A 24,985-nucleotide genomic window follows, 5' to 3' on the forward strand; every position below is an offset into this window, starting at 1 on the left:
TACAACAGTGTCTCATTTTGCAACTTGCACACAGAAATGTTCCATGTATTATTTTTATAAAAGGCTGTCGTCCAGAAATGAACATATATATCCACAGGCATTAGGATGAGGTATGAATCCCAATGGTTCTCTATTTTGCAAATAAGTTTCATTATCTCCAATCAAGAACACATTTAGGTCCACAGAGGAGTGTGATTTATTGAATAATGAATGGACATACATTTTTCAACAGACATCGACCACAAAATCATCCTTCATTATATTAATATCAAATTATATTAGCCAGTTCCATTGCTTGGTTTGTATATGTCTGTTTACTGTGGTTTCCAATATGTTTGTTTTCCATGTATTATTGAAGCACCCTTCAGATAGCATTACTCTGGACATCTGAATTACAAAACAGACAACTAACCTGAACAGCTTACTCTGTTCAGCAACTATTAAGCTACTTAGTAATATCTAGATATTCTATAGCTAATCCATCCTTGTTTTCAGAATATGACATTATAAGACCATAAAGAAATATGGTATCAGTACTAAATGTCATGGGTTAAATATCTAGAATAAAAAAAAGATTTAAAAAAATAAAAACAAAACAATGGGTTTACTACATTACATTTTTGAGGTATTACATTTTGCAAAGTGAATTTATTGACATCACAATAGATATGAAAAAATAAAGAAGATAATTTGACAAAGCTAACATGACTACCACAATCTGGGCCACCATACTTTTCTTTAATAAACTAAAGGGCAATATGATTAGAGCATGTTAAGGAGCATCCAGTGACCTGAAAACCCTCACTTGACACTTAAATTTGTCAAAAAATAATGTTGTTTGTGTGTGTGTGTGTGTGTGGTTGTGTGTGTGTGTGTGTGTGTGTCTGCATGCATCATCTTATAAACATATTGTAACTATACCAGGTTCCTTTGGAATACATCACAGTTCTGGTTTTTCTCTGTAGATATCAGCCCTTCTGCACAATGTCAGAGTTGATTTGCATTGATAATGTTGTAGATTGATAATGTTGTAGTCTGTGTTCCTTTCAACTGAAGTGTTGATATTAGTCTCGTATTTAATACTTTAACATGTTTATAATCATTGTCTTCTCCTGGATGACACCAAGATACAGCTGAGATAGCCAATGAGAGGCAAGACAGCTGAGGACAGCCAATGAGAGCCAATGAAGGTCTGTGGCAGGAGGACACGGAGCCTGTGGCTAAATGGGTCTTAACCTGATTACAATGCTTTTAACAGCTGGAAAATGTTTACAGTCTCAAAACAGATTCCTTTTTCCCCTTTTGCACTCTGCTCTCTACATGTCTTAAGTGGCATTCACAGTATCGTCTTTTACACGTTCCTCTACATCATGGGACTGTAGTCCAATAGTCCATAAGTGAGATGTGTCTGAATTTCAAAGAAAAGATCAAACTGCAAACTGCAGCGACGCTTCATTCAGAATAACATCCACACATCAGTGACTATGAGGTGTGCCCGGGGTCATTAGAGCAGTGGCAGTAAGAGGTCTTAATAGACGTTAAGTGGACTTAAGTGAATGTCAGAGCAGCAGACACTATTTCAGCCCTAAACGCTACTTTATCACAGGATGTGTGGCAGTGACGCACAGAATTGCTGCCTGGCTGCCATAGCGACATGTGCTTCTTGTGTCGGCCAGACGTGCATCGTTTGGCAGGGGTCTCAGCAGCACATGGCGAGCGGCGTCAGTTGTGTTTATATAATGTGAGGAGGAACATTTCGCAGTTTGGAGTTCGTCACGCAGCTCTGCTGCACCGTATAATACACATTATCCCTGGGGGATAAAACACAACCTCCCCCATCCTTCAAAATCCCACGCAGGGTTACCGTGGCTTTTCTGACAGTCTTACTACTTGACTTTAAGTGTGCACATGACTTCAGACCATGTCGTTACACATCCTTACGTTTAGTTCCACCAGTATTCCACTTCCACTTCAAATAAATGTCCATTATCATTTATCATTTATCATCAGCTGACATTTTACAATAAATCTTAGGCTGGAGAGTATTGAGGCCCCAAACTGTGTGTTGCTGTGTGTTCTCAACAATATAAAATTCAGATTTAAAATCTTTTGAGGATAAAACACCATTTATTTCAGTACTAAACGTACTAATGTGGCCTAAATCCGACATAAATTTAGCCAATTTTCTGATGTGAGTGACAGAGTTACCCAATACTCAACAGGTCCAAGACTACACAGTTTTTACTGAGGTTTTACTGACCTCTTCTTCATGAAATATTAAAGATCCATGAGTAATGAAAGCAGGAACCATGGTGCATGAGTTGGAACGTTTGCCCAAAAGACGAAGCCCAGATGGATTATTAGCTGAAATATTAGCACACTGCCCATATTTTAAAGTTCCGTTCACTTTAAGTACAGCAACTTTAAATCCATTACAGTATATAATGCAAACCTATTGTCATGGGTATACATGAAATATGGTTTGGTGTTTTGGAGCCCCCAAAAAAATCTGATTTAGGAACCTATATTATAGTAGTAATGAAATCTCTCTGGTGTTCATCAGGACCGATCACTTCAGGGTTTCAAGACTTTCAGGACAGTTTTCAATTACTCTAAAGTCACCAGTGTTGTATGCTCTGAAATTCAACCTCAAACTCCTCTAATATTTAAAATAATCATAAAAATATACACCATGTGCCATTTATTGTCTGGGATTTCTATCATCTATTTTCTTTGTGGACACGTACAAAAATAGACAACAAATACACCAGGAACTAGTGAGTTACAGTAACGGTGAGTGAAAAAATAACTAAATGTGTTTTAGAGAACTACGTATTAACATTTTCTACTGAAATGCGACACCAGTAAACAGGAGATGACCAAATATTCCATTAATCTTTGTTCTTGAGAAAGCACAAAGATTTTAGATGCCAGTTTTCATAGAAAGGCAGATCAGATCATGTTTAATCGCTACAGAGAAGTGTTGGTGTTCACACACTGCCTATATCAAAACACGCAGTACAAGAACCAGCTTCACATATGTCCAGATGTCCTGCTGATGTCCTGCTGATGTCCTGCTTTCACATTTAAGCTTTGGGTTCAAGGCCAAGTTCCCCAGAGCAGGAGAGTCCAAAGTGCAGCAGAGTCTTGATCAGCCTGTCTCACTTCACAGACAGGTCTACTCGCAATATGAGACTCGCTCTCAGCTGGACGAAATCTTCTATGTTCACTTGTGTCTTAAGCTCATTACTATAGGTCACACTGTTGCATCATAATGCAGAGATTACAGTAATGGACACAGAGAGAGTACCGATTAAATTATATAATGGTTGTCCCTCCCCCCAGACGTGACAAGAAACACTGTGCTGTCCTCGTTCGTGCACTGTTAACTGTTCCTGGATGGAAAAAACCAGACGCACACAGGGCCTTGCAGGTGGTCCAACGCACCTCCGCCAACATTGGGGGTCCTGGCGATGAACCTCTCGCTCCTGCTCGATCTCCCACCCCCATCCGTCTCCCGCTCCTCCACCCGCTGCTGGGGCGGTGGTGTCGGGCGGCGGCTGCAGCCCCGTCACACGGTTACCTCGGTCTTGCTGTTGGTGACGAAGTAAGGCTGTGGGGGCAGGTAGGGCTGGCTGTGGACGGAGGTCAGCTCGTTGACCTGCCCCAGCAGGGCGCTGTGCCTCTTGGGTCCGTACGTGTGCCGACGGGCCAGCGTCTCTGTGGCGTCCCAGGCCTTCAGCATGCCAGGGCTGGCAATGGTGCTGGAGCCGTAGGGCAGCGTGTGTGCGCCTGGCACCTTGGCACTCTTGGCCCTGTGTCCGTTCAGCTTGGGTCTCTCGGGGCTGTAGGGGTTGGCGGGCTCGGGCTCCAGACGCAGAGGCTGCAGCGGGAGAGTGCCCTTGACTGCCAGCTCCCCCATGTGCCTCCGGTTTGTGTAGAAGTTCTCGTTGGCTTTTTCAGCTAGAGAGATAAACAGAACAAACAAAACCAGGTGCTTGATAAAAGCCATTTAGGGGTTTTTTTTTTGTTCCCTTATGATAAGCATCATTAAGAAATCAGTCTGGAATCAAAGCAGGTTTTAGGCTGTGAGATCTCGCTTGGAGCCAACGCTGCACATCAAACTCAGAAAGGACTTCATCTGCATAGCTACAAGGAAAAAAACATGGTTGTGAAGAAATTCGGTATTGTGGTTTAATAGGCCATACATCAAGCTACTTGAAGTATGAAGGTGTGAAATATATTTTTGAATATTTAAGTTTTGCATTATTATTATTTTTGTTTACATATTTCCACTATTATTGTGCAGGAATGTCATCCTTATTGTCAGGAAGCGTGTGGTCTTTTGCAGATAGCTGGAACATTCACTTTCACATTTGGTGATGCAGTTGTGTGAGATGGTTCTACATCTCCCTGATTCTTTAGTTTATCTTGTTCTCAGAATTAGCCAAACACTGTCCCCAGCCATTCAGTGTGAGAAGTTATTTCCCTGCAGTTCACACACTAAAGTGCATCACCTTGAAACTGTGTAAAGCCCTAATTGGCACTGCCTTCCATGTGCGTGAAAGTCTTCACTGGTTCTCAACAACACTTCAGACTTCATAATTAAAAATCCTTCGTGTCCTTTCTATCAGCACTGATTCCGTCTCAAGTCCCCAATAACATGGACCTTTGACAGGGAGAGCACAGCTCTATACAGCACGTCAGGGAGTCTAGACCTGTCTGGGAGAACCAGCCACTTTCATGCACATCAATTCCTGGAGATTAACGTACATGAGAGAGGGCCAGCACCCCATCTCAGGCAGCGGTGGCCCACGCCGCTCGACTCCTCGGCTGGTGCCGTCTCATGTGCCGAGCCTGCCTGCTTTAGAAAAGGCTGCCTTTGTTTGCCCCAAGCGCCTGCTGTGTGATGGGTACTTCAGTGGATTACCAGCGGAACCCTTCCAGCTGCAGATGCCTGCACAGTGAGAAGGTCTCCATTATGTGAGAAGATCTCCATTATGTGAGAAGGTCTCCATTATGTGCAACTTCTTCTGCAGGCTTCTGTTCTTCAAACTCAGACAGCTGTTGTCATGCCAAAGTCTTTTGGTGAACTGGAATATGACACGACTTAATTTGTTTTGGTTTGACTCATGGGAAGGAGTCTGATTTTTGTCCTATATTAAATGCAGGCAAATCACTATCACTGATTTGGTTCAAACAGGGTCCCTGTGATAATCTCTCTAATTGAGATGGCCAGATGTCCTGGTTTTAGCCGCCATGGTTATAACATGTCATTGCATTGATTGCTTGGTTGATTGATTGATTGATTGATTGATTGATTGATTGATTGATTGACTGGTTGGTTGGTTGGTCAACTGATCAATTGTATTTTACACAAAACATATTCACATTACATACCATATGGTGCCTATAATAAAAAAAATCCCCAAAAACCTATTTATATTGTTGTCCTTTGTATTACACCATAGCTGTCAAATCAAATATATTGTATTCCAATAGTTTAACCAATTACCTTTTTCCTCACCTACCAGATAAATACAAAAAGACTGTACTCAAAATGCTCAACAGATTGGATTTTGCAACAGTGAGAAAATTCCAAAAACTAAAATGACTTCAGATCTCTATCAGCAGATCCTTTTCTTCAAAGAGTAGTATAAATTAATGCCATGCCCTCTGTACATTGGGCCAGACTTAAGCAGTGCATGTAGATCCCAAGTTTGGTGAGGAAAACATTCAGTAATTCTAGATAAAACTGGTCAGCTCTGTGTTCTCGCAGAATAAGTCATGGCTTCAGTGTTCTGTGGGCTGTACTGTCATACCCTCAATCCTGGTAAAGTGGCCACCGCATCTCTAATAATCCAAACAAATGATCGGGCATGAGGTAACAGAAAAAGTCGCCATTACAAAGCTTGAATGAAATTTAAATTGTCATCACTTTAAATCCTCCAAGAAAAATTACATATTAAAAGAGTTAACTTTGCGCTTGTTTTGGCTGTGACTCTAGCAGACCACCTTATTAACTCCAGGAATAAGCACACACATTAGTACAGCAGTCAAAGCACTTGTCTGGCTGGTATTAAAAAAAGTGAGCATGCATTATAATTGAGATATGCTGATTTTGATTTATAATGAGTGCCACACATTTTCAGAGTCTGTCTCTCACTTCTCAACTCATGTCATTTATTTCCTATATAATAAAGACCCCAACTACCCTTTACTATGCACAAGTTGAAATTGATGGTTCTGCTCCTGACAGAAAAGGTCACTCCCTGCAGTTTTTACAGTGGACGTTTGACTCATGCACAAAGCCTGTCTCCCACAAGGCTCATCTGGGCTCATGCAGGCCTTACCCACTGCTTTCAAAGAGGCATATTTGTTGATCTCCTTGCCAGGTTGTGGCTGCTCATACGTATGGGAGATCTGTCCCAGTGCAGGATATTGCGTCATGGCCTGCATCAGTGTGGCACTTGGAACCACGCTGGTCATCTGGGTGCCCTCTGGAGAGAGGAGAGAGTGAGAGAGGAGACAATGGCATTAGAAACGAGCCTTTACACAGCTCAACTGGACCTTTATGCCAAAGCCGAACTCGTGCATGCCTTGGTCAGCGTGCATTTGCCATTTACTTTTCCAAAGTAAGCAATAAAGACTGCTCAGAGAGTCTGCAATGAAGACTGCTCAGACAGTCTGTAATGAAAACTGCTCAGAAGGTCTGCAATAAAGACTGCTCAGAAAGTGTGCAATGACGCCTAAATGTACATTTCTAGAAGACATTAAATACAAATATTTCACATTAATGAATAATAGCTGGTAGGAACCTGTTTGCAATCTTATAAGCAGAATGCCAACTGACCTCTACAGACTCTCTTGCATTCCAAGCTTAATTAGCGTTTTGGGTGAGTGTTATACATTCTCAGTGCATTTGATTCCCACTGAACTTCCATGTTTTTCCCCAGTAGTGTTTTGGTTGTGGTTGCTTATTTGTTTTCTAGACTGAGTAAGGATCGCATCAGAGAGCCGGTAAGCCTAAGCCTATTCAGGGCCTGTACTGGTTGTGTTTCACTGACCCATCAGCACATATCTCTTCTCCGATCACCACTCTCGCCTTTCTGGGGTTCCAGAGAGCCTCTGCTGTGTCGATCCCTCACCGATGTGCAAGCTAACGTTCAATTGTTAAGGATTCCAAATTTGGTTTTCATTTCCCCTGGATGTCACTGATCGAAGCTTTGAACTCTTATCCAGAGCAGCTGGAAATGTTCTCCTGTTGCAAAGTGTAGACGAGTGTCGAGTTAGGAGTCTTGCCCAAGGATTCCTACTGTAGCACAGAGCTGATGACCAGACTGGGGTTGAACCCCAGGCAGGAGACAGAAGAAGCGTTGATACCCACTACATTCTACCAACCCCATTCTGCATCAGGAAGCGGGTCAGTTAACACCATCAAGATGCTTTCAAGACACTTTCAAGACTTTCTACTGCCACTGGAAACCAGCCAGGGGTTTGGCCATTAGATCTACCAGCTCTGATGATCCACAGGAATCTGGGAGTGATCCCCTGAACCTTGGTGATTCATTAAGCCAAGGCGTTTTTTTTATGTTTATTTATTTCATTTTTACTCCATTTTACCAGGAATAATCCCACTGAGATTGATAATCTCTTTCTCAAGGGAGTACAGGATAACAGTCCCATGTTAAAATATACAATTTACAACAAGGCAACATGAAGCAGAAAAAGACCCAATATGCTCATTAGCAGTGCTCAGAAACATGTGCATTTAGTACTCAAATAGTTCTTTATCCTAGTTTTAAACTGTGTCAATGTTGGTAAGTAATCTAATTTAAAATGACTCTGAAATTTATACGAAGATGAGGTTGCAAAAAACTTTGAAGGCACTTTCATCTCATAGCATTGTGAATTAGGAGCAGGTAAATTGGCTTTTGCATAATATAAAACAAGCACATTATTGTACGTCTATTACATTCTCCTCTTCAGTAATAGCTATATCTATTTAACTATAGGCGTTGTCTTGGAAACATTAGCCTATTCTTTGCCCGTGTCTTGTGATTAGCACTTTGAGTATCACAGTCACTGTCAGTCAAGCAGGTGAAAGCTGAAGTTAATCAAACAGGTTCTGTTGGTCTGTATGGGGCTTTTCCTCTACAATTATGCATCTAGACTGAACGGGTAAACTGCCTTCTTGCCAGAGCTGAAGCGTTCCTGTAAAATGAAGGCTATTTTCATTAGATGTGCTCTGTTTTGTGACCTGGTTGGCCAGAGGGTGCCGCATAGGTGCAGCCTGAACTAATGGCTATGGAAATCGTGTCAAAGTAGTTAGAATTTTATCCACATGGGAATTTTTTTCCTCCAATTATCACATTCAGACGTAGTCTGATAATGGGCCTTATATATCAGGTGTGGAAAGCGTCAAATGAATTAAGTCAGAGCGGAGTAATTAAAGCATATTGAAGTCCTACTTAAAGTGTAATATTAATTGCTGTCATATAATCGGAAGCGATAATCAGGGAAAGATGCTATTCCTGAGGTAATGAGGCTGTAATAAGAACAGGTCTTTGCTGTCTAAAGCAGAGGCAGGTTGGGACAGAGAGAAATACACAACCTACTGCGTAATGTGGGACTGAGTGCCTTTAAACACGAGTGTCACACCACAATCTGTGACCAGCGAATTCTGGGACCACAGACCGCTGCTGCATGTTTTCAGTCTGTGTGTTGAAAGAAGAAGAGCGTTTCCACATTTACATTTACATTACATTTATATTTAAACTTCAAACATGTTTATTTGTGTGTCCATGCATGAGGGACATGTCATTTAGGCCTACCTAATCTTTAGGAATAGGCTTAGATCAGGGGTGCCCACAACTTTCCAGCTTGCAAGCTACTTATAAGATGACCAAGTCAAAATGATGTACCTACTATAATAATGCAAAAATTTATTTTATTTTTTGCGCGGTGTGTCGATTATTGACGGGGGGGGGGGGGGGGGGGGGGGGGTGTCAGATTGGCTGACATGTATGTCAATTAAAATACAACTGTCAGTGCAGATAGACGATAGCCTGTCATTCATCCACTACTTTTTAATGTCACTTCCTTCGCAATCAACGTATTGGGCACCCCTGGCTTGGTGTCTGTGGTCACAGAATTCATTGGTCACACACTGGCCTTGGATAGAAAATGCAAAACAACACTGAGGAAAGAAACCACCTAGACACCAGGCACTGTTAATGTCAGCATTCTCCTGTAAAGGAATGAAATAGAGCAATGAAAAGGGTGTTAGCAATGAGAAGAGTGCTAGCAATGAGAAGAGTGCTAGCGATGAGAAGAGTGCTAGCGATGAGAAGAGTGCTGTGGAGACGCCTTCTGTCTCTCTTTCTTCCTCTTTTCTGTGGTACTTAGATTATATGGGAAAAGTGTTATTTGAAGTTCTCTAATCCAGCTGTAACAGATGTATGTTGGACCCACTACAGCTGCAAAAGGAACACTGCCAGATAATGATTTCTCATATCCGCTGACAGTGACGTATCATCTCTTTGGCGTGATCATTACTCACATAAATGAATGATATGACCCCTGGGTTATTAGAACTGATACTCAGTGAGGCACTCTGATTTCACAGTGATCCATGTGTTACTAACATTAACCTTGAAATGTATTCTCAGATGTCATGCCAACTTAGTGTTGAGTTGGCATATGGCCATCTAAACAGCCAATCTCTGATTATGGGATTGTTGATCTAATTCTAGATCCATATTCAAGAAATAATATGATGTATATGTCCTCTAGTGTAGGACTAACATAACTAGACTCTGACTTTTTTGTTTGTTTTTTTCGTTTTTTTCCCAGTTGGCTTGGTGCCCTCCAATACACTGTTGCCATGCAACCGTCACTCATGCACAAAATGTTCGTTTTACTGTGAGAATAACGTTGTTGTTATTGTACGTGCCGTGAATTCCTCGGATTGGACACAGTTGTGTCTGGGGTGACGCCAAACTGGCTCTGTTTGTAAATCATCACTTCAGGGATGATTGTTGATGCGACACCTATGTGTGGATGAACAAGTAGTTCGTCACATGGCAAATGTCCGACAAAGCTGTTCGGATGTGGGTCAAAATAATTTCTCCAAAACCAAGTGGCATACTGACAGAAATTGCTCTAATTTGTGATCGGCTCTGGAATAGAAAAGCCATTTGTCAGGGTGGAGGTTCGAGAGTGGGGGGTGAGGGTTGGGGGGGCGATGGGGTTTCGGCTATTGTTGAAATGTCACCCTGTCTTTCACCCTCATTCTCCTCTGTCACACCCTTTGATTGGGTTTTAGGCCATTTTTGCAGACAGCACCTTAATGAATATGCCAGCTTTAGTTACACGTGCTCTGAGGCCCGTGGCTCTGTGGGTCTGTAGACAGGCCATGTAACAAAACTACAGTCAGCTGTCAAAGCCAGGAGTCGGGCCTCCTGCTCAGTACCGCCCAGACGAGACATGGCGTAATTACCCAGAGTGCAAAAGTCTACTGCTGACCCTTGAAAGATGGAGTTAGCAAAGCACGTCAAGTTCTATTACAACACGTGTAACAGCCAACATATCTGGCAGTTGCCATGATTAGTTAACCATGGTGTGTGCTGTTTAGCAGTTCACGGTGGTTTGCTCTGGAAGTCGAAGTGGTGTCTAAGATGTCATACCAAAGTTTAATCCTGAACTTTAATCCCTCAGGAATCCAATTTTTTTAAGGAGAAGTGTATGACTACCTTTGGAATCTGTATATTATTACAAAGTCTAATAGCAACTTCAAGGCCTGGATAACCTTCACTTCACTCAACTGCTCAAACATGACCCTTAGAGTTCAGAGGAGAACACTAAGGTTGAGATTTTCTATAGCTAATATAACAAGCTAAATGAGAAAAACTGTATACTTGCTGTAATGTTGTTCAATATACAGGAATAAAACCATAACGTTCAGTCTGCACTGGTGTTCCACGTGACTGAGGTCTTAAAGTCCTACATTCACAGCTTTGGCACACCTGCCCCGTGTATGTCTGTCACTTCCTGCCATTATAAATGAAGCATCTCAGGCTGCTTCTCTCATCCAAGCCTTCAGTACGTGTGCTGGGAGGACTGGTTTTGATGGAAGAGGTAGAATACCTGTGAGACTAGGCACAGTTCTCTATGAGTGAGAGGAGTGCTACCTGAAGTGAGGTGGTGGTGGGGGGGGCAGTAGCTCTCCACAGGGGAGGAGGAAGACCAACCAAACGGTTCATGAATTAATAATGCCCATGAAACGTCTGAGCGACACCAGAGTGGAGAGAGAGCCAAGACCCCCTACAGCAGGTGCAGCCTGGCAAACATCTACTGACCAGGGGTGTGACCTAGCAAAAGAGTGAAACAGGCCTTCTTATGAGGAAACATGCACACCGACCACTTGTTCTGCCATCAACATGTAGTCAATGAAAAATTAAATAAATAAATCAAAATAAATAAATAAATAAATAAATGCACCAAACATGTAGAGAAGACTTTGAGGTCAGAGGTCAGACACAGAAGGACATTAACATCAAGGAAGTCAAATGTGATGGCAGCTTTGTGAATGTGCACTGCTAAAACTACTTGACATTTTTGGGAGTTCGCAATCCTGTAATGCAGCATCTCAATGATAAAACAGAAATTAACAGACAAACTGGGCTAATTAGGCCTGTATTTCCCACTGGTCAAAAGAGATATCAATTCTGAGCTAATTACTTTTCAAGAGAGGCTTGAAATGATCTGTTTTGTCTGATGAACTAGCAACAACGCATTGGAAATGTCTCTTTGGTAGTTCTGCTATTTTTAATGGTTCCATGGTGTAGCCTAATTCTTGCCAGTCTGTCATCTGGACTCATTTCCTAGCACGTCGCTATGTAAGAGAGCGTGGAGACGGAGGTCACCAATTGGGTTCTCAGTAATCCTCAGACCTCACCTCGGTCTGTGATGCAGGTCCTATGCACCGGACCTCTAGACAAAGACAAATATAATTGTAAAACGTAGGTCTATCTAAGCAGGATTTTTGTAATTCTCACTGTCACAATACTGAACTTCTCACTAGAGCCATTTTATGTGGAGGAACACTATAAAAGCTGGTACCAGTACAGTCCAAACGAACAGGTTTCACTTTCACCAGCAAAACCTACGGTAGCTAGAACAGCTTAAAACGGAATCTATCTTAACAAAAAAGAAATCCTCAATTGTAGCTAAGGGCACAAAGGTTGTCTGAAGCAACAGATACTGGGTCAAAGTGAACTGAGACATAGATACTCTCCAACATCTCATGAAAAATGCAGAGGAGTATTCTGGGATCACAGTACCTATCAGAAGGACACTGCCATTCCTACACATGAACAGCAGACTTGTCCAAACTATAAATACCAGATAAATGAATTTACTCTTAAAAGACACCGGACTGCTGCAGGGACACACAAAACATCTTCTGAAGTTTCTCTGAAGTCTGTGAGTGAGTTTGAAGCAGGAGACTGAACATGACAGTGCTGACAGAACATTTAATGCATTTGGTCGAAGAGGAAATTCTCACTCATTTAAACAGTATTTTCTTGCCAACAGTTCTCGGGATGTTTCAAATATGTTCTAGCACTAGCCTCAAACTACAGTCATATGCGACCAATGTATGTGCCTTCATGTTAGAAAGCAGTAGGCACTGGCATAAGAAACCGCATTTAAAGGCTCTAAATGATTTGCTTATATTTCCAGAATTAGCAAATAGTGACATAAAACTCTGTTGCTGTGTGGCTGGCAGTGGGAGAAGGGTTATATTGATCAAATAATACATCTAAAGAGGACAGGCAAGTGATGGAAATCTGCCATAAACTTGGAATGAGCAAAACTGGCTTCCCTGATCTCACTGTTGCTCATTGATGTCTCACTGGTGCTAAGAAAGGTCTCACTGTTGCTTTCAGAAGGAATTCTTCCAAAGAGGTCATCATCAGCTCTGTAGAGCTTCGTGTGTGTATTATAAATATTCAACACGCTGCCTCAATCTGAAACACTATAAATATTAATACAGTAATATCTGTAGTCCACCTTCAAACACGCCCCAAATTACTCAGTACCTCTGTAAGGATGTGTGTTTTGTGCTTTGTGCTGGACCTGAACAGGCTAAAGAGACACTGAAGATGTCTGACATTGATTTGCGGTCGGCACAATAAGCACAGTGACTCGAAGGAAAGTGCACGCTACACTGCAAAGATGCAATGCCTGGTTGTATAGAAATGTTTAAAAGAAAACTCTAGAAATAATACTACCCAGCCTAATTCTGTACAGTGCTGATTCACAGCCACGAAATGCCTGCCTCTGTTAGTGTTTAGAGCCACGATTTGCCTGCCTAGTGTTCGTCTTGTTGGGGCCTTGATGAACAGAATTCATCTTTATCTTTGGAGAGACCGTATGAACACTGCAGTAGACAGTGGACTGAAATGAGAATAAGTCAAACCAAAGTGACCTAGCCCCACCCTCCTAAAGTAAAGTGACCTAACCCCACCCTCCTAAACTAAAGTGACCTAGCCCCACCCTCCTAAAGTAAAGTGACCTAACCCCACCCTCCTAAACTAAAGTGACCTAACCCCACCCTCCTAAACTAAAGTGAACTAGCCCCACCCTCCTAAACTAAAGTGACCTAGCCCCACCCTCCTAAAGTAAAGTGACCTAACCCCACCCTCCTAAAGTGACCTAGCCCCACCCTCCTAAAGTAAAGTGACCTAACCCCACCCTCCTAAACTAAAGTGACCTAACCCCACCCTCCTAAACTAAAGTGACCTAGCCCCACCCTCCTAAACTAAAGTGACCTAACCCCACCCTCCTAAAGTAAAGTGACCTAACCCCACCCTCCTAAAGTAAAGTGACCTAGCCCCACCCTCCTAAACTAAAGTGACCTAACCCCACCCTCCTAAAGTAAAGTGACCTAACCCCATCCTCCTAAACTAAAGTGACCTAACCCCACCCTCCTAAACTAAAGTGACCTAACCCCGCCCTCCTAAACCAAAGTGACCTAACCCCACCCTCCTAAACTAAAGTGACCTAACCCCACCCTCCTAAACTAAAGTGACCTAACCCCGCCCTCCTAAACCAAAGTGACCTAACCCTGCCCTCCTAAGCCAAAGTGACCTAACCCCACCCTTCTAAACCAGTGACCTAACCCCGCCCTCCTAAACCAAAGTGACCTAACCCCACCCTCCTAAACCAGTGACCTAACCCCACCCTCCTAAACCAGTGACCTTACCCCGCCCTCCTAAACCAAAGTGACCTAACCCCGCCCTCCTAAGCCAAAGTGACCTAACCCCACCCTCCTAAAGTAAAGTGACCTAACCCCACCCTCCTAAACCAGTGACCTAACCCCGCCCTCCTAAACCAGTGACCTAATCCGCCCTCTAAACCAAAGTGACCTAATCCGCCCTCCTAAACCAAAGTGACCTAACCCTGCCCTCCTAAACCAGTGACCTAGCCCCACCCTCCTAAACCAAAGTGACCTAACCCCACCCTCCTAAACTAAAGTGACCTAGCCCCACCCTCCTAAACTAAAGTGACCAAACCCTGCTCTCCTAAACCAAAGTGATCTAACCCCGCCCTCTAAACTAAAGTGACCTAACCCCGACTTCCTAAACCAAAGTGATCTAACCCCACCTTCCTAAGTCCTTAATGACTTTTACAGTCAGGTGGTAGGTGCCATAATGTTGTGTGTCTGACACAACTATTGGCCACAAGGTCACAGGGGGCGTGTCTAACATCTGCAGGTGCAATAATCAACACTATCTGATGGAATAGAATATAATAATGAGAGTGTGGTAGTAATACTGTGGGCCAATGGTTTTCTTATTTTAAACAGCTGCAGGACAGTGCCTAAATACAGAAATGGAGCAGTCAAGAAAGCACCAAGAATGACATGGGCAAATATTTGGAGCAGCAGTTGTGTGTTCGTTATGTTCACTTAAAACCACAGCATATTAGCTCTAGACACAGAGTTAGCACCAAACAACACAGTAGTAGCCTAATATTTGTAACGCTAATACTTGTGACATTGTAAAGGCAATAGAAATATCACATGTAGGTCTTTCTTCTTTTTTTTTGTAGCCCTGAAAACACCCTTCCTTACTTAGCCTAGCTGCATCAGGTAAGGATGGAGCGTGGTTCCCATACACCACCCGTTCCCATATACCCCCATTCCTATACACCACCCACACCCATACACCAGCCATTCCTATACACCACCCACACCCATACACCACCCATTCCGATGCACCAGCCTTTCATGTGTCTTGGTATTAAAATCAATACCTGTTCCAGGGAACTGGGAGGAAAATGTGTTTACATACTACAGCAATACTAAAGCCATACTAAAGCTTACATACTAAAGCCATACTACAGCTTACATACTATAGCAATACTAAAGCCATATTAAAGTTTACATACTACAGCAATACTAAAGCCATAATACAGCTTACATACTACAGCAATACTAAAACCATACTACAGCTTACATACTAAAGCCATAGAAAAGCTTACACATTAAGCCTTTTCAATGTGCAACTCCACACAGCCTTTTGTACAAACAAGTTGCATTTGACAAAACAAAAACAAATACTTGGATTATTAACCTTTTTTCTTGTGAGCAGTGACAAAACTGTGGGTACATGAACAAAACATTCTAATATATTCTAATTCTAATTATAATATTCTAATATACAATATCTAATATAATGTGATGTAACAACACCAATATTGCTCTGTACACAGCCAAGAAAATGTAAATGCCATACGTGAACAATAGACAATAGAGTAGCAATGATGAAAGCACGGGCCTTAAATGCTAGACACCAAAAGACAGATGACAGCTCGTTGAAAGGCAAGTCAAGCAGTGGTTAAGACTGGGTCTCCTCTCATGGGTTTAGGACCTAACTAGGCATTCTTGAGAGGGAGTTTGTACCCAGTCAACTCAGAACTGTGTGTGTGTCTGCTGCACTCTGACCTCAGCGTGTGTCTGCTGCACTCTGACCTCAGCGTGTGTCTGAGGCACTCTGACCTCTGCTTGTGTCTGCTGCACTCTGACCTCAGCGTGTGTCTGAGGCACTCTGACCTCAGCATGTGTCTGTTGCACTCTGACCTCAGCGTGTGTCTGCTGCAGGCGTGTAGGAGTTCTGCTCTGCGGACACCAGAGCCGCGTGAGATTCTCACTCTGCTCTGTGGTGCAGTGTTGTATTCCAGCGCCCATGTCACACACAGTGCTGTGTGTGGAAGAGGTGAACGCAGGCGCCCTTGAAATCCGCTTGTGTTGACAAACACAAGATCTATGAGAGGTCTAACACACAGCAATGTCGTGTGTGGGGAACTGAGATGCGTACACACTCTATCTGTGAGGGGAGCAGGTGCCCCCCCAGGTAATCCCCCAACCCCCACAGTGACAGGGACACTGTAGCAGCACAAGCACTGCTGGGGGTGTAAGTCTGGGATTCCCTTGGGCAGATGCTGACAACAAGGTTAAAGGTCACACTGGAGTTCCGGTGGTACAGACAGCAGGCAGAGTTTTCTTACAGCCTAAAGATCCAAACTAAACTGCATAAATGCCACAGTGGTTCTGCGACATTCCCATGTTATAGTAAATTATGATATCAAATGTTCCAGATTGCCATTAGTTGAAAATGTAATTTGATTTGATTGCAGGGTCTTTTGGTATTAACGTTATTACTGCAGTTAGCTCTCCAAGATCCTGTAATCTGATCATTATTAATCATTTTAAACATATTGGCCTGTTCCATACTGAAATCACAGAAGACTACATTATGTAAATGAGGTCTCTAACAACAAATATATTACACATAACACAAATTTTAGTTTATTTTACTCTGAACATCCATGTCATTCATGTCCGACCAGAAAAGTGTTCTGTGTCTGACATGACAAAACACAGCAATCACATGATCTGACAACTGTGAACCATTCTGACCAGAATAAAGAAGGCAAATCTTGAACTGAAAGAAAGGTTTCACCAGTTTGCTTGAAAATATTGCAGGGCATATCATCATAGCAATATGTGGCAGCGTAATCACAGCATAGTACTGTCATGTATTGGCCCTTTACAGGGATAAAGGACGCTTGATATTTGCAGTAGTGTGACACTGACACCAGAGTAGCGGTTCCAACACTATATTAATTAATCAGACAGTGGACACATATGCAAATGATATAGTATAGCTGATAGGAAGAGAAGTAATCCACTTTGTAACATATACACACAGACACACAGACACACACACACACACACACACACACACACACACACACACACACACACACACACACACACACACACACACATACACACACACACACACACACACACACACACACTCATTTAGTATATAAATATATTTGCAGTTTCAGGCAGAAATAAACTTGATACAAGTGAGAACAGGAGGACTCAGAGCTCTGTCCTCTGGTGAAATTCTGCTGTTCAGAGCACAAGACTTTGTAAAACGCTTTGCCTGTTAGCTGTGTGCATGACCTGCACATGTTCTCATACCTGCTGGACATCTGATCTCTCCCAGTCTCAGATGAACTGACGCCTGGATCTGACTAAGTCTGTCAGGGCTAGAATTCACTGTTAATTCCTCTGCTCCAGTGTAACCCTGACAAGCTGTGTTAATAACAACCACTACGCATTTGAATTAAAACACACAGCCAGGGTCAAATCATCTCCCTCCAGCTCATGACCCCCAAAATATGAATATTACACTGGAGACATTTATGCCTACATCATTACCATGGTCATCTGAAAGCCAACCACTGGCAGTGGCTGGCCAACGGCACAGTCTAAAGAGCACAGAGCTAAACCCATCTGCCTCCACCACTGACCCGCCCCTCGCCCCGCCCCTCGCCCCGCCCCTCGCCCCACCCCTCGCCCCCATCTTTGGAATGCTACACTGCTCAGCATCCCATCACACACGCAGGAATACTTTTTTCTTCCTGAAAATACTGTGCCATCTGAACAGAGATTTTAGAAGTGTGAACCTGCTGTCCTTTTCTGAAACCAGCCTCACAATTTATGACATCATACTAATTAATGCTTATTTATATGTTGTGGTTGTTTTACATGTTCATTTTCTTCCCTTCTTATCCAATTATAATGAGCCTGCCGACACAGCTGTCCACCTGAGCTGCTCCACCCACAGCCACCGACCTGTCAGCCAATCCACTAGCAGGATATTAACTGATAATTATTCTAGGGAGGAGAAGAGACTGAAAGGTCTCTGTTTAGAGTGAGCTGATTGGTCCTCCTGCCAAGCCTCTCTCCTACTGCACAGAAACTCATTAACATTTAGAACAGTAATTGCAGTCAAACTGGGAAGCCAGTGTCTGCAAGTCCTTCCCTGGACATGTGTACCATATTAGTAACATATGAAAATGTATTAAAACATGGGTGGTGTAGTATGTAGAGTACTAGAGGGAGCTGTCTGAAATCTTTCGCTCCATGTTGTGGGATCTGTGGAGTGAAGTAGCCGGCCACAACCTAAGAATAGTGCTGCATCTAGCACACAGATTTACTCTATGATAAAAAATGTGGATTGTCTGTGATTGTGTTGTTATATAGCGGTGAGGTTGCCCATATGTTATAAAGCTCATGGGCCTGGGCTTACGTGAGTATGTGAGTGGCCAGAATTCAGTCATCTCACAGCACTGCCAACCTCACTGCACTGAACATATGACACTTATGCAGGGCTTTATCAGGGCCTTATCAGGGCTATTTCAGTTATAACATGCTACCAAATTCAAAGGCTGGATGACATTTACTGGTAGGCTGTATATGGCCTCTGGGCCTTATGGTAATAACTGAGAATATTTGATCTAAGTTATTGATACTGACGGAAATTTGACAAAAAAAAAAAAAAAAAAGAAACCCTAATTACAGAGAAGTTGTTAAACGAGCCGTTTCTAAGCCGTTTTTCTGCTCCTGCTGGTTTAGGGGATTTTGTTTACACCGTTGGCCTTTTCTCCAGCAAGTGACACACATCAAACGCTACAGATGAACTGTCAAAAATAAATACATAAATAAATACTTCAAAAAGAATGTGCACTTTTTTTCTGGAAAATCACTTTTGAGCTTATTTTGTTGTTTTTATGATAGCAGTCTTCTGTTGAAGAGGTGGTCAGCCAAAACCATGTAGTATTACCATGGAAACAGCAGCTGCGTAACCCAGGTGTAGTTGTTCTTGTACCCAGAGTGGCGTTGAACTCAAGGACTTTGTCATGGAGGAAAACGGATTCGTAATATAATGCACTGTGCTACGCTGGTTCCAGCATTTAAGGAGATAACGTCTTAGTACTTGCTCAGACGATTGTTTTGTCAGTACGGCATTGTTTCCATGGAGATGCAAAGGAAATATACACATTTATTACTCTAAACTACAGCAACATGAAAGTACATTAGCAGAAAATAACGGTTGCTCTGTAGAACTCGACTTTTAAAGGGTTGCTAAAACCTCACGTGAGATGAAACGTCTAGTCTAGATTTAGAGGCGAGACAAAAGCCTCTACTTTCTCGACCCAGTCCGAATTTTTTCAGATTATGACTCGGTGGTTCCCTGAGCTGTTCTGATGATTGATCAGATGATTGAGTTGAAGGTTTGCTACGTGGTGATCAATCCGCACGGGCCGCCTATGCTCAGACGACGGGAAGCTGTCAGGCGTCAGCTGCTGTGGGTGAGGATCAGAGCAACAAGGGACACACGGCAGAGGCACTCGGGTGGATGCATTACAGCCTCCGCCCTGAGCTACACCCACGTGCGGTGCAGCACACTGTCTGAACCTCACAGTGAGTGCAGGAGGACGTGAGCCACTGCACACGCTGCCTGCGTGAGGTGCAGGGGCGGGACCAGCTGACAGCACCCAGCAAACACTCTTGTCACTCACACAGTCAAGCTTCCTCTAGTTATGTTTCGGTCACCGAATCGCCCATACTACAGCTGATGTGTCGTCTTACACCTTAAAAGAGTAAAGAGGGGTTTCAAGCAAAGCCAATTTAAGTTTTCAGTGCCATTAAATAAGAGATTTGCTGTTTTAAAACTTTGAAACTCTGCCATGTTTTATAGAAGTACACATAACCCATTTCTCTGCCCTGTCTGGCCTGTTTCCTCTGTGTAACCTACTTTACCACAGTTCCCCCGTCAATGGTCTCACAGTAGACACCAAGGTTCAAAGGAGGCGTCTCTCTGCATCCTCCCCATTTCCGCCCCATCTCCACCCCCATATCCACTCCATCTCCACCCCCATCTCCACCCCCATATCCACCCCATCTCCACCCCCATCTCCACCCCCATATCCACCCCATATCCACCCCATCTCCACCCCCATATCCACCCAATCTCCGCCCCATCTCCACCCCCATATCCACCCCATCTCCACCCCCATATCCACCCCATCTCCACCCCCATATCCACTCCCATCTCCACCCCCATATCCACCCAATCTCCTCTCCCATCTCCACCCCCATATCCACCCCATCTCCACCCCCATATCCAGTCCCATCTCCACCCCCATATCCACCCAATCTCCTCTCTCATCTCCACCCCCATATCCACCCCATCTCCACCCCCATATCCACCCCATCTCCACACCTATACACACATCTCATAGTGAAAGTGCCCTCACACATCCACCACGTTAACAATCATCCACTCCTTGTCCTCAAGCATACACACCCAGAGCCAGTACACACACACACATGCACACACACACACACACCCAGAGCCAGCACACACACACACATACACACACACCCAGAGCCAGCACACACACACACACACACACAGAGCCAGAACACACACACACACACAGCCAACACACTCACAACGAGAGCCAGCACACATACACACACCCAGAGCCAGCACACACGCACACACACACACAGAGCCAGCACCCACACACACACACACACACACACACACACAGAGTCAACACACACACCCAGAGCCAGCACACACACACACACACACACACACACAGAGCCAGCACACACACACACACCTAGAGCCAGCACACACACACACACCCAGAGCCAGCACACACACACACACACACACACACACACACACACACACACACACACACACCCAGAACCAACACACACACACACACACACACACACACACACACACACACACACACACACACACACACACACACACACAGCAAGCAGAACCAGACATAAAGAACCAGGAGTGCATTTCCCAGACCTTTTTCTCTAAACATCCCCAGAACAGTGATCATCCAGGGAGCCGTTTGTTTAGCTGCTGGAGAGGAGGCCTGTTGTTGGGTGTGTTAGGGAGGGCCACAGGGACAAGTGCTTGTGTTTGGTCCCAGCTTATGAACGACAAACATCAAGGCCATAAGACCACAGTATCCAATTTGCCCTGACCGCTTCTGCTAGTCTTACCATGTGGCTAAACTCCACACTCAGGCCCTAAACACGTATTTCAGACACCGGTCAAGATGTCACCACCATCCTAAAATCCAGTGGAGCATCGCTACCCGTTTGCAAGACCATCGCGTCAGAAACGTCCACGCTGCTCATCTTCCTGTCGCTAGTCAGCTCCTCTTAGCTCATCCTCTCAAAGCTTGACATGAGCAGCACTGGCTACCATAAGAGCTTACGCCATCTGCTACACCCACTCCACCTCTCTACTAACATCCACCAATACAGCTTTACACACCATGCTCAAGGAAAGCAGCAGTAGTGGTAACCACGGGTGATTATTAACATATTACGTTCAGGCATATTAGTCAAGCAGATTGATTTAAACATCCCATAAGCAACAGGGAAACTCAGCTGAGGAAAATCCAGTAATGCCATAGCAACAAGGACACAGACCGTGTGTGTGTTTGTACAGGGCCACTGAAGTTTCCAGAATAAAACTTTTAGTCACGAACACAGGCTTAATATTTACAAACGTGACCTGCCAGTCAAAAGCAGCGTTTGATCTGTGCTGGCACCGAGAGCGGCTGCTCCCCAGGCCGTGTGCCGTCATGGCGATTAAGAGTCCTGTCTCCACACGTGTCTGTCAGCGTCTTCCCGAGTACATGTGTGTGAGGAGACTTGCGTGTGTCAGTCAGCCGCTGAGCCCGTGGTAATTACAACCCCGGTGTGTTCGACACTCTCCGAGGGTGGAGGACGCAGGACACGAGCAGCTTGCTGGACTGTCCCCCAGTGGGCTGGGCTGAGTGGTCCAGGAGCTCCGCCCTGCTCCGTCACTATGGGAGCTTGCAGCTGCCGCTCCGCTCTCAATAACCACCAGCTGCTGCTATCGGCTTCTGAAAGTGATGAGTGTGTCCCACACGCTGCCACGCTTGCTGCTCTGCATGCCTGAGCTCCACAGCATATCAGAGCTCCGTATCGGATCGCCGTATTGGATCGCCGTATCGGATCACTGTATCGAATCGCCGTATTGAATCGCCGTATCGGATCGCTGTATCAGAGCCCTCTGCTGGTGCAACTGAACATGAAGAGAGAAGCAGGTACTTACGCAGGCTGGTTCCTGACGTCCTGGTGGGTAATGTGTCGTAAGGTTGCCCAGGTACAACCAGGCTCTCCTCCCGCTCTAGGGTCTGGGCCGGTGCCGTCTGCCGCATTACCTGTGCCAGGGCCCTGCACACACACATGCACGCACACACACGCACACGCACACGCACACACACACACGCACACACACACGCACACACACACACACACACACACACACACACACACACACACACACACCTCTGATACACTGGAGAGGTGCACTGCACTGCAGCTGATGCCCTAGTTGTATTCTAAGGTCTCGTGTCATGAGTGAGGTGGATGTCTACTGAGCAGGAGACTGACATCATCCTGCAGGCACATGAGTGTGGTGGAATGAAAGCATAACCCAGCGTGAACTTCTCAGAGCACAGGCTAACGAGGGCATGTGAGGAACTTCTACTGGTCTGCTAATAAAATGATAAAATCTAGAACAGATGGAGCATTGAAAAAAATTGATTCTTTTTTTTATTGAATAACATTGACTTAGAACAACACATCTGGTATGTGGCTGGATAGATTGTAGTTGAACGATGACTACTTTATTATCTTATTATCCATTCTTAGCTACACTGGCTAAACTAGAAGCAGAGGTTACAGGACATGTTCTGAGATCTTGGCATATTTGTTACTGATCACCAGCTAGTGCTACTGCAAAACTCACAGTTTTACCCACAAATTCCTTTGCACATATCTGCTGTTGGGAATGAACTTTTTGAAGAAAGTTTCAAAATCTTTTTTTGAAAAATCAAGCTGTCTCCATTCCTAGTTTTTATCCCAATATTTTTCCAATATGGTTCTTGACCTCTACTTTATGTTTCCTAACAAACGATAGTTTCATGGCAGTTGTGACGTGTAGGAGAGTGGCTCGGTACTCTAAGGCAAACTGTCTGCGTCTTTAGGATCTGTTTACACCTCCAGCGATGACCTATTTGAGGGTCAGATGCCGACCCAGATAATGAGACTATTGAAGATCAATTAAGATCGCTACTTTATTTTAACCACGTTTGTATACAAATATCATGGAATAAATGGCTGACATGTTAACATACAATACAATTAAGCTGGCACAAACTACACAGTCATAAACTACACAGTCCTTTCTTGGACACAGTAGCATGTGCGTATTATGTTGCGTAATTATTGCGCTCTAGATCGTTAGGTACACGTATAGAAAAACTGTGGGATGTTCTCACATACCTGGACATGTTTTCTCTGTGAGGTCGATGTGCCTTTTCAAGTCCAAGTTTTGTGAATATCCCAACTAGTGCCATGATAGCAACTACTCCACATATTATATAGACAATCAAATTGGTTTTATCCTTGGTCGGATCGTGAGTGTTGTCGTTTTTCTTCGGCGGCGGTCTACCTGTCATTGACCAGGGTGGTGTATCGTAGTTTTTGCAGGTGGTCTGGTCAAGCCGCGAGGTCTTAAACTCGCAGCAGAATCGGAAGCCACAGGTTCCGCAGCAGTACAAATAACTGCCCGTCCGGCAAATAAACGGTGGGTCCCACTGCCCCATCACGTCGTAATACCCCCGGCATCTGTCTTCCGTGTGGGGAGCATCTGGGAGACCGTTCTCTCCGTCTCTGGACTCGTTGGATCCCGACACCATCACTAAACCATCCAGTTGTTTCCCAGGCTCTCCACCGGCATCACACACAAGAACTTTCATCAGAAAGTAACCAAGCAGCAGCCCCGCGCTTTTCATCCTGCGCTCTTATCCTCTTCTGTTTAACGGTGGATGTGACGCTGAAAATCAGACTTGAGTGTCTTGTCTCATAAAGTGTCAGGACGCTTATTCCGAACCAGCATCCTACCGCCATCCGCGATTATTCTCATTGTATCGGACACTTCAGAGCGCAACAGCCGATTATCTTCACATTCGAATATTTAGTTGTTCGACGACTGGGGTATTTGCCTACTAAGAAACAAAACATACAAGTCAAAACTGCATTGTGGCTTGTTGTAGGTATCCTTAAGTCCAGCAGGTTAAATCACTCTTCACCATGTCCGTGGTGCGTCGTAGCGCCGTCTGGCAGCTCCAGAGGACACGCAGCTCACGCACATAACGCTGAACAGGACCAAACGCGTAATTATGAGAGGAGGAGAGACCCAAGTGTGGGTAGGTGCAAAGAGAAGAAAGCGAGAAACGGCCAGAGTGCCGCTATGCGTACGCAACTGACGTGTTTATTAAAAAAAATACATGTTGCACCTTGATGTAAAGCAATTCTTTTAATAGTTAACGAAGTTAAAAAATGCCGTTTTTAAAAATTGCCTAAGTGTGGGTATGTTTTTGGATTTTCATTTCGCAAAGAACGTCAATGTATTTGAAACGTGGCCAAACTAAACAGCAAACTAAAAATCAGCTAGTGAAATAAACGTCATTA

At 44.1% G+C, this 24,985-nt stretch overlaps 1 protein-coding gene across 1 annotated transcript; it reads right to left on the reverse strand.

The window, feature by feature from the left end:
- On the reverse strand, positions 1-24,734 carry shisa9b (shisa family member 9b). The gene is given in 5 exon segments (XM_077009293.1): positions 1-3,963; positions 6,354-6,500; positions 22,560-22,681; positions 23,795-24,316; positions 24,318-24,734. Coding segments are annotated over 5 exon segments (1,287 nt in total). The 5' UTR covers positions 24,422-24,734; the 3' UTR covers positions 1-3,571.
- Between the last annotated feature and the right edge of the window lie 251 nt (positions 24,735-24,985).

The sequence above is a fragment of the Brachyhypopomus gauderio genome, chromosome 6 (genome assembly GCF_052324685.1).
Source record: "Brachyhypopomus gauderio isolate BG-103 chromosome 6, BGAUD_0.2, whole genome shotgun sequence".
NCBI classification, from domain to species: domain Eukaryota; kingdom Metazoa; phylum Chordata; class Actinopteri; order Gymnotiformes; family Hypopomidae; genus Brachyhypopomus; species Brachyhypopomus gauderio.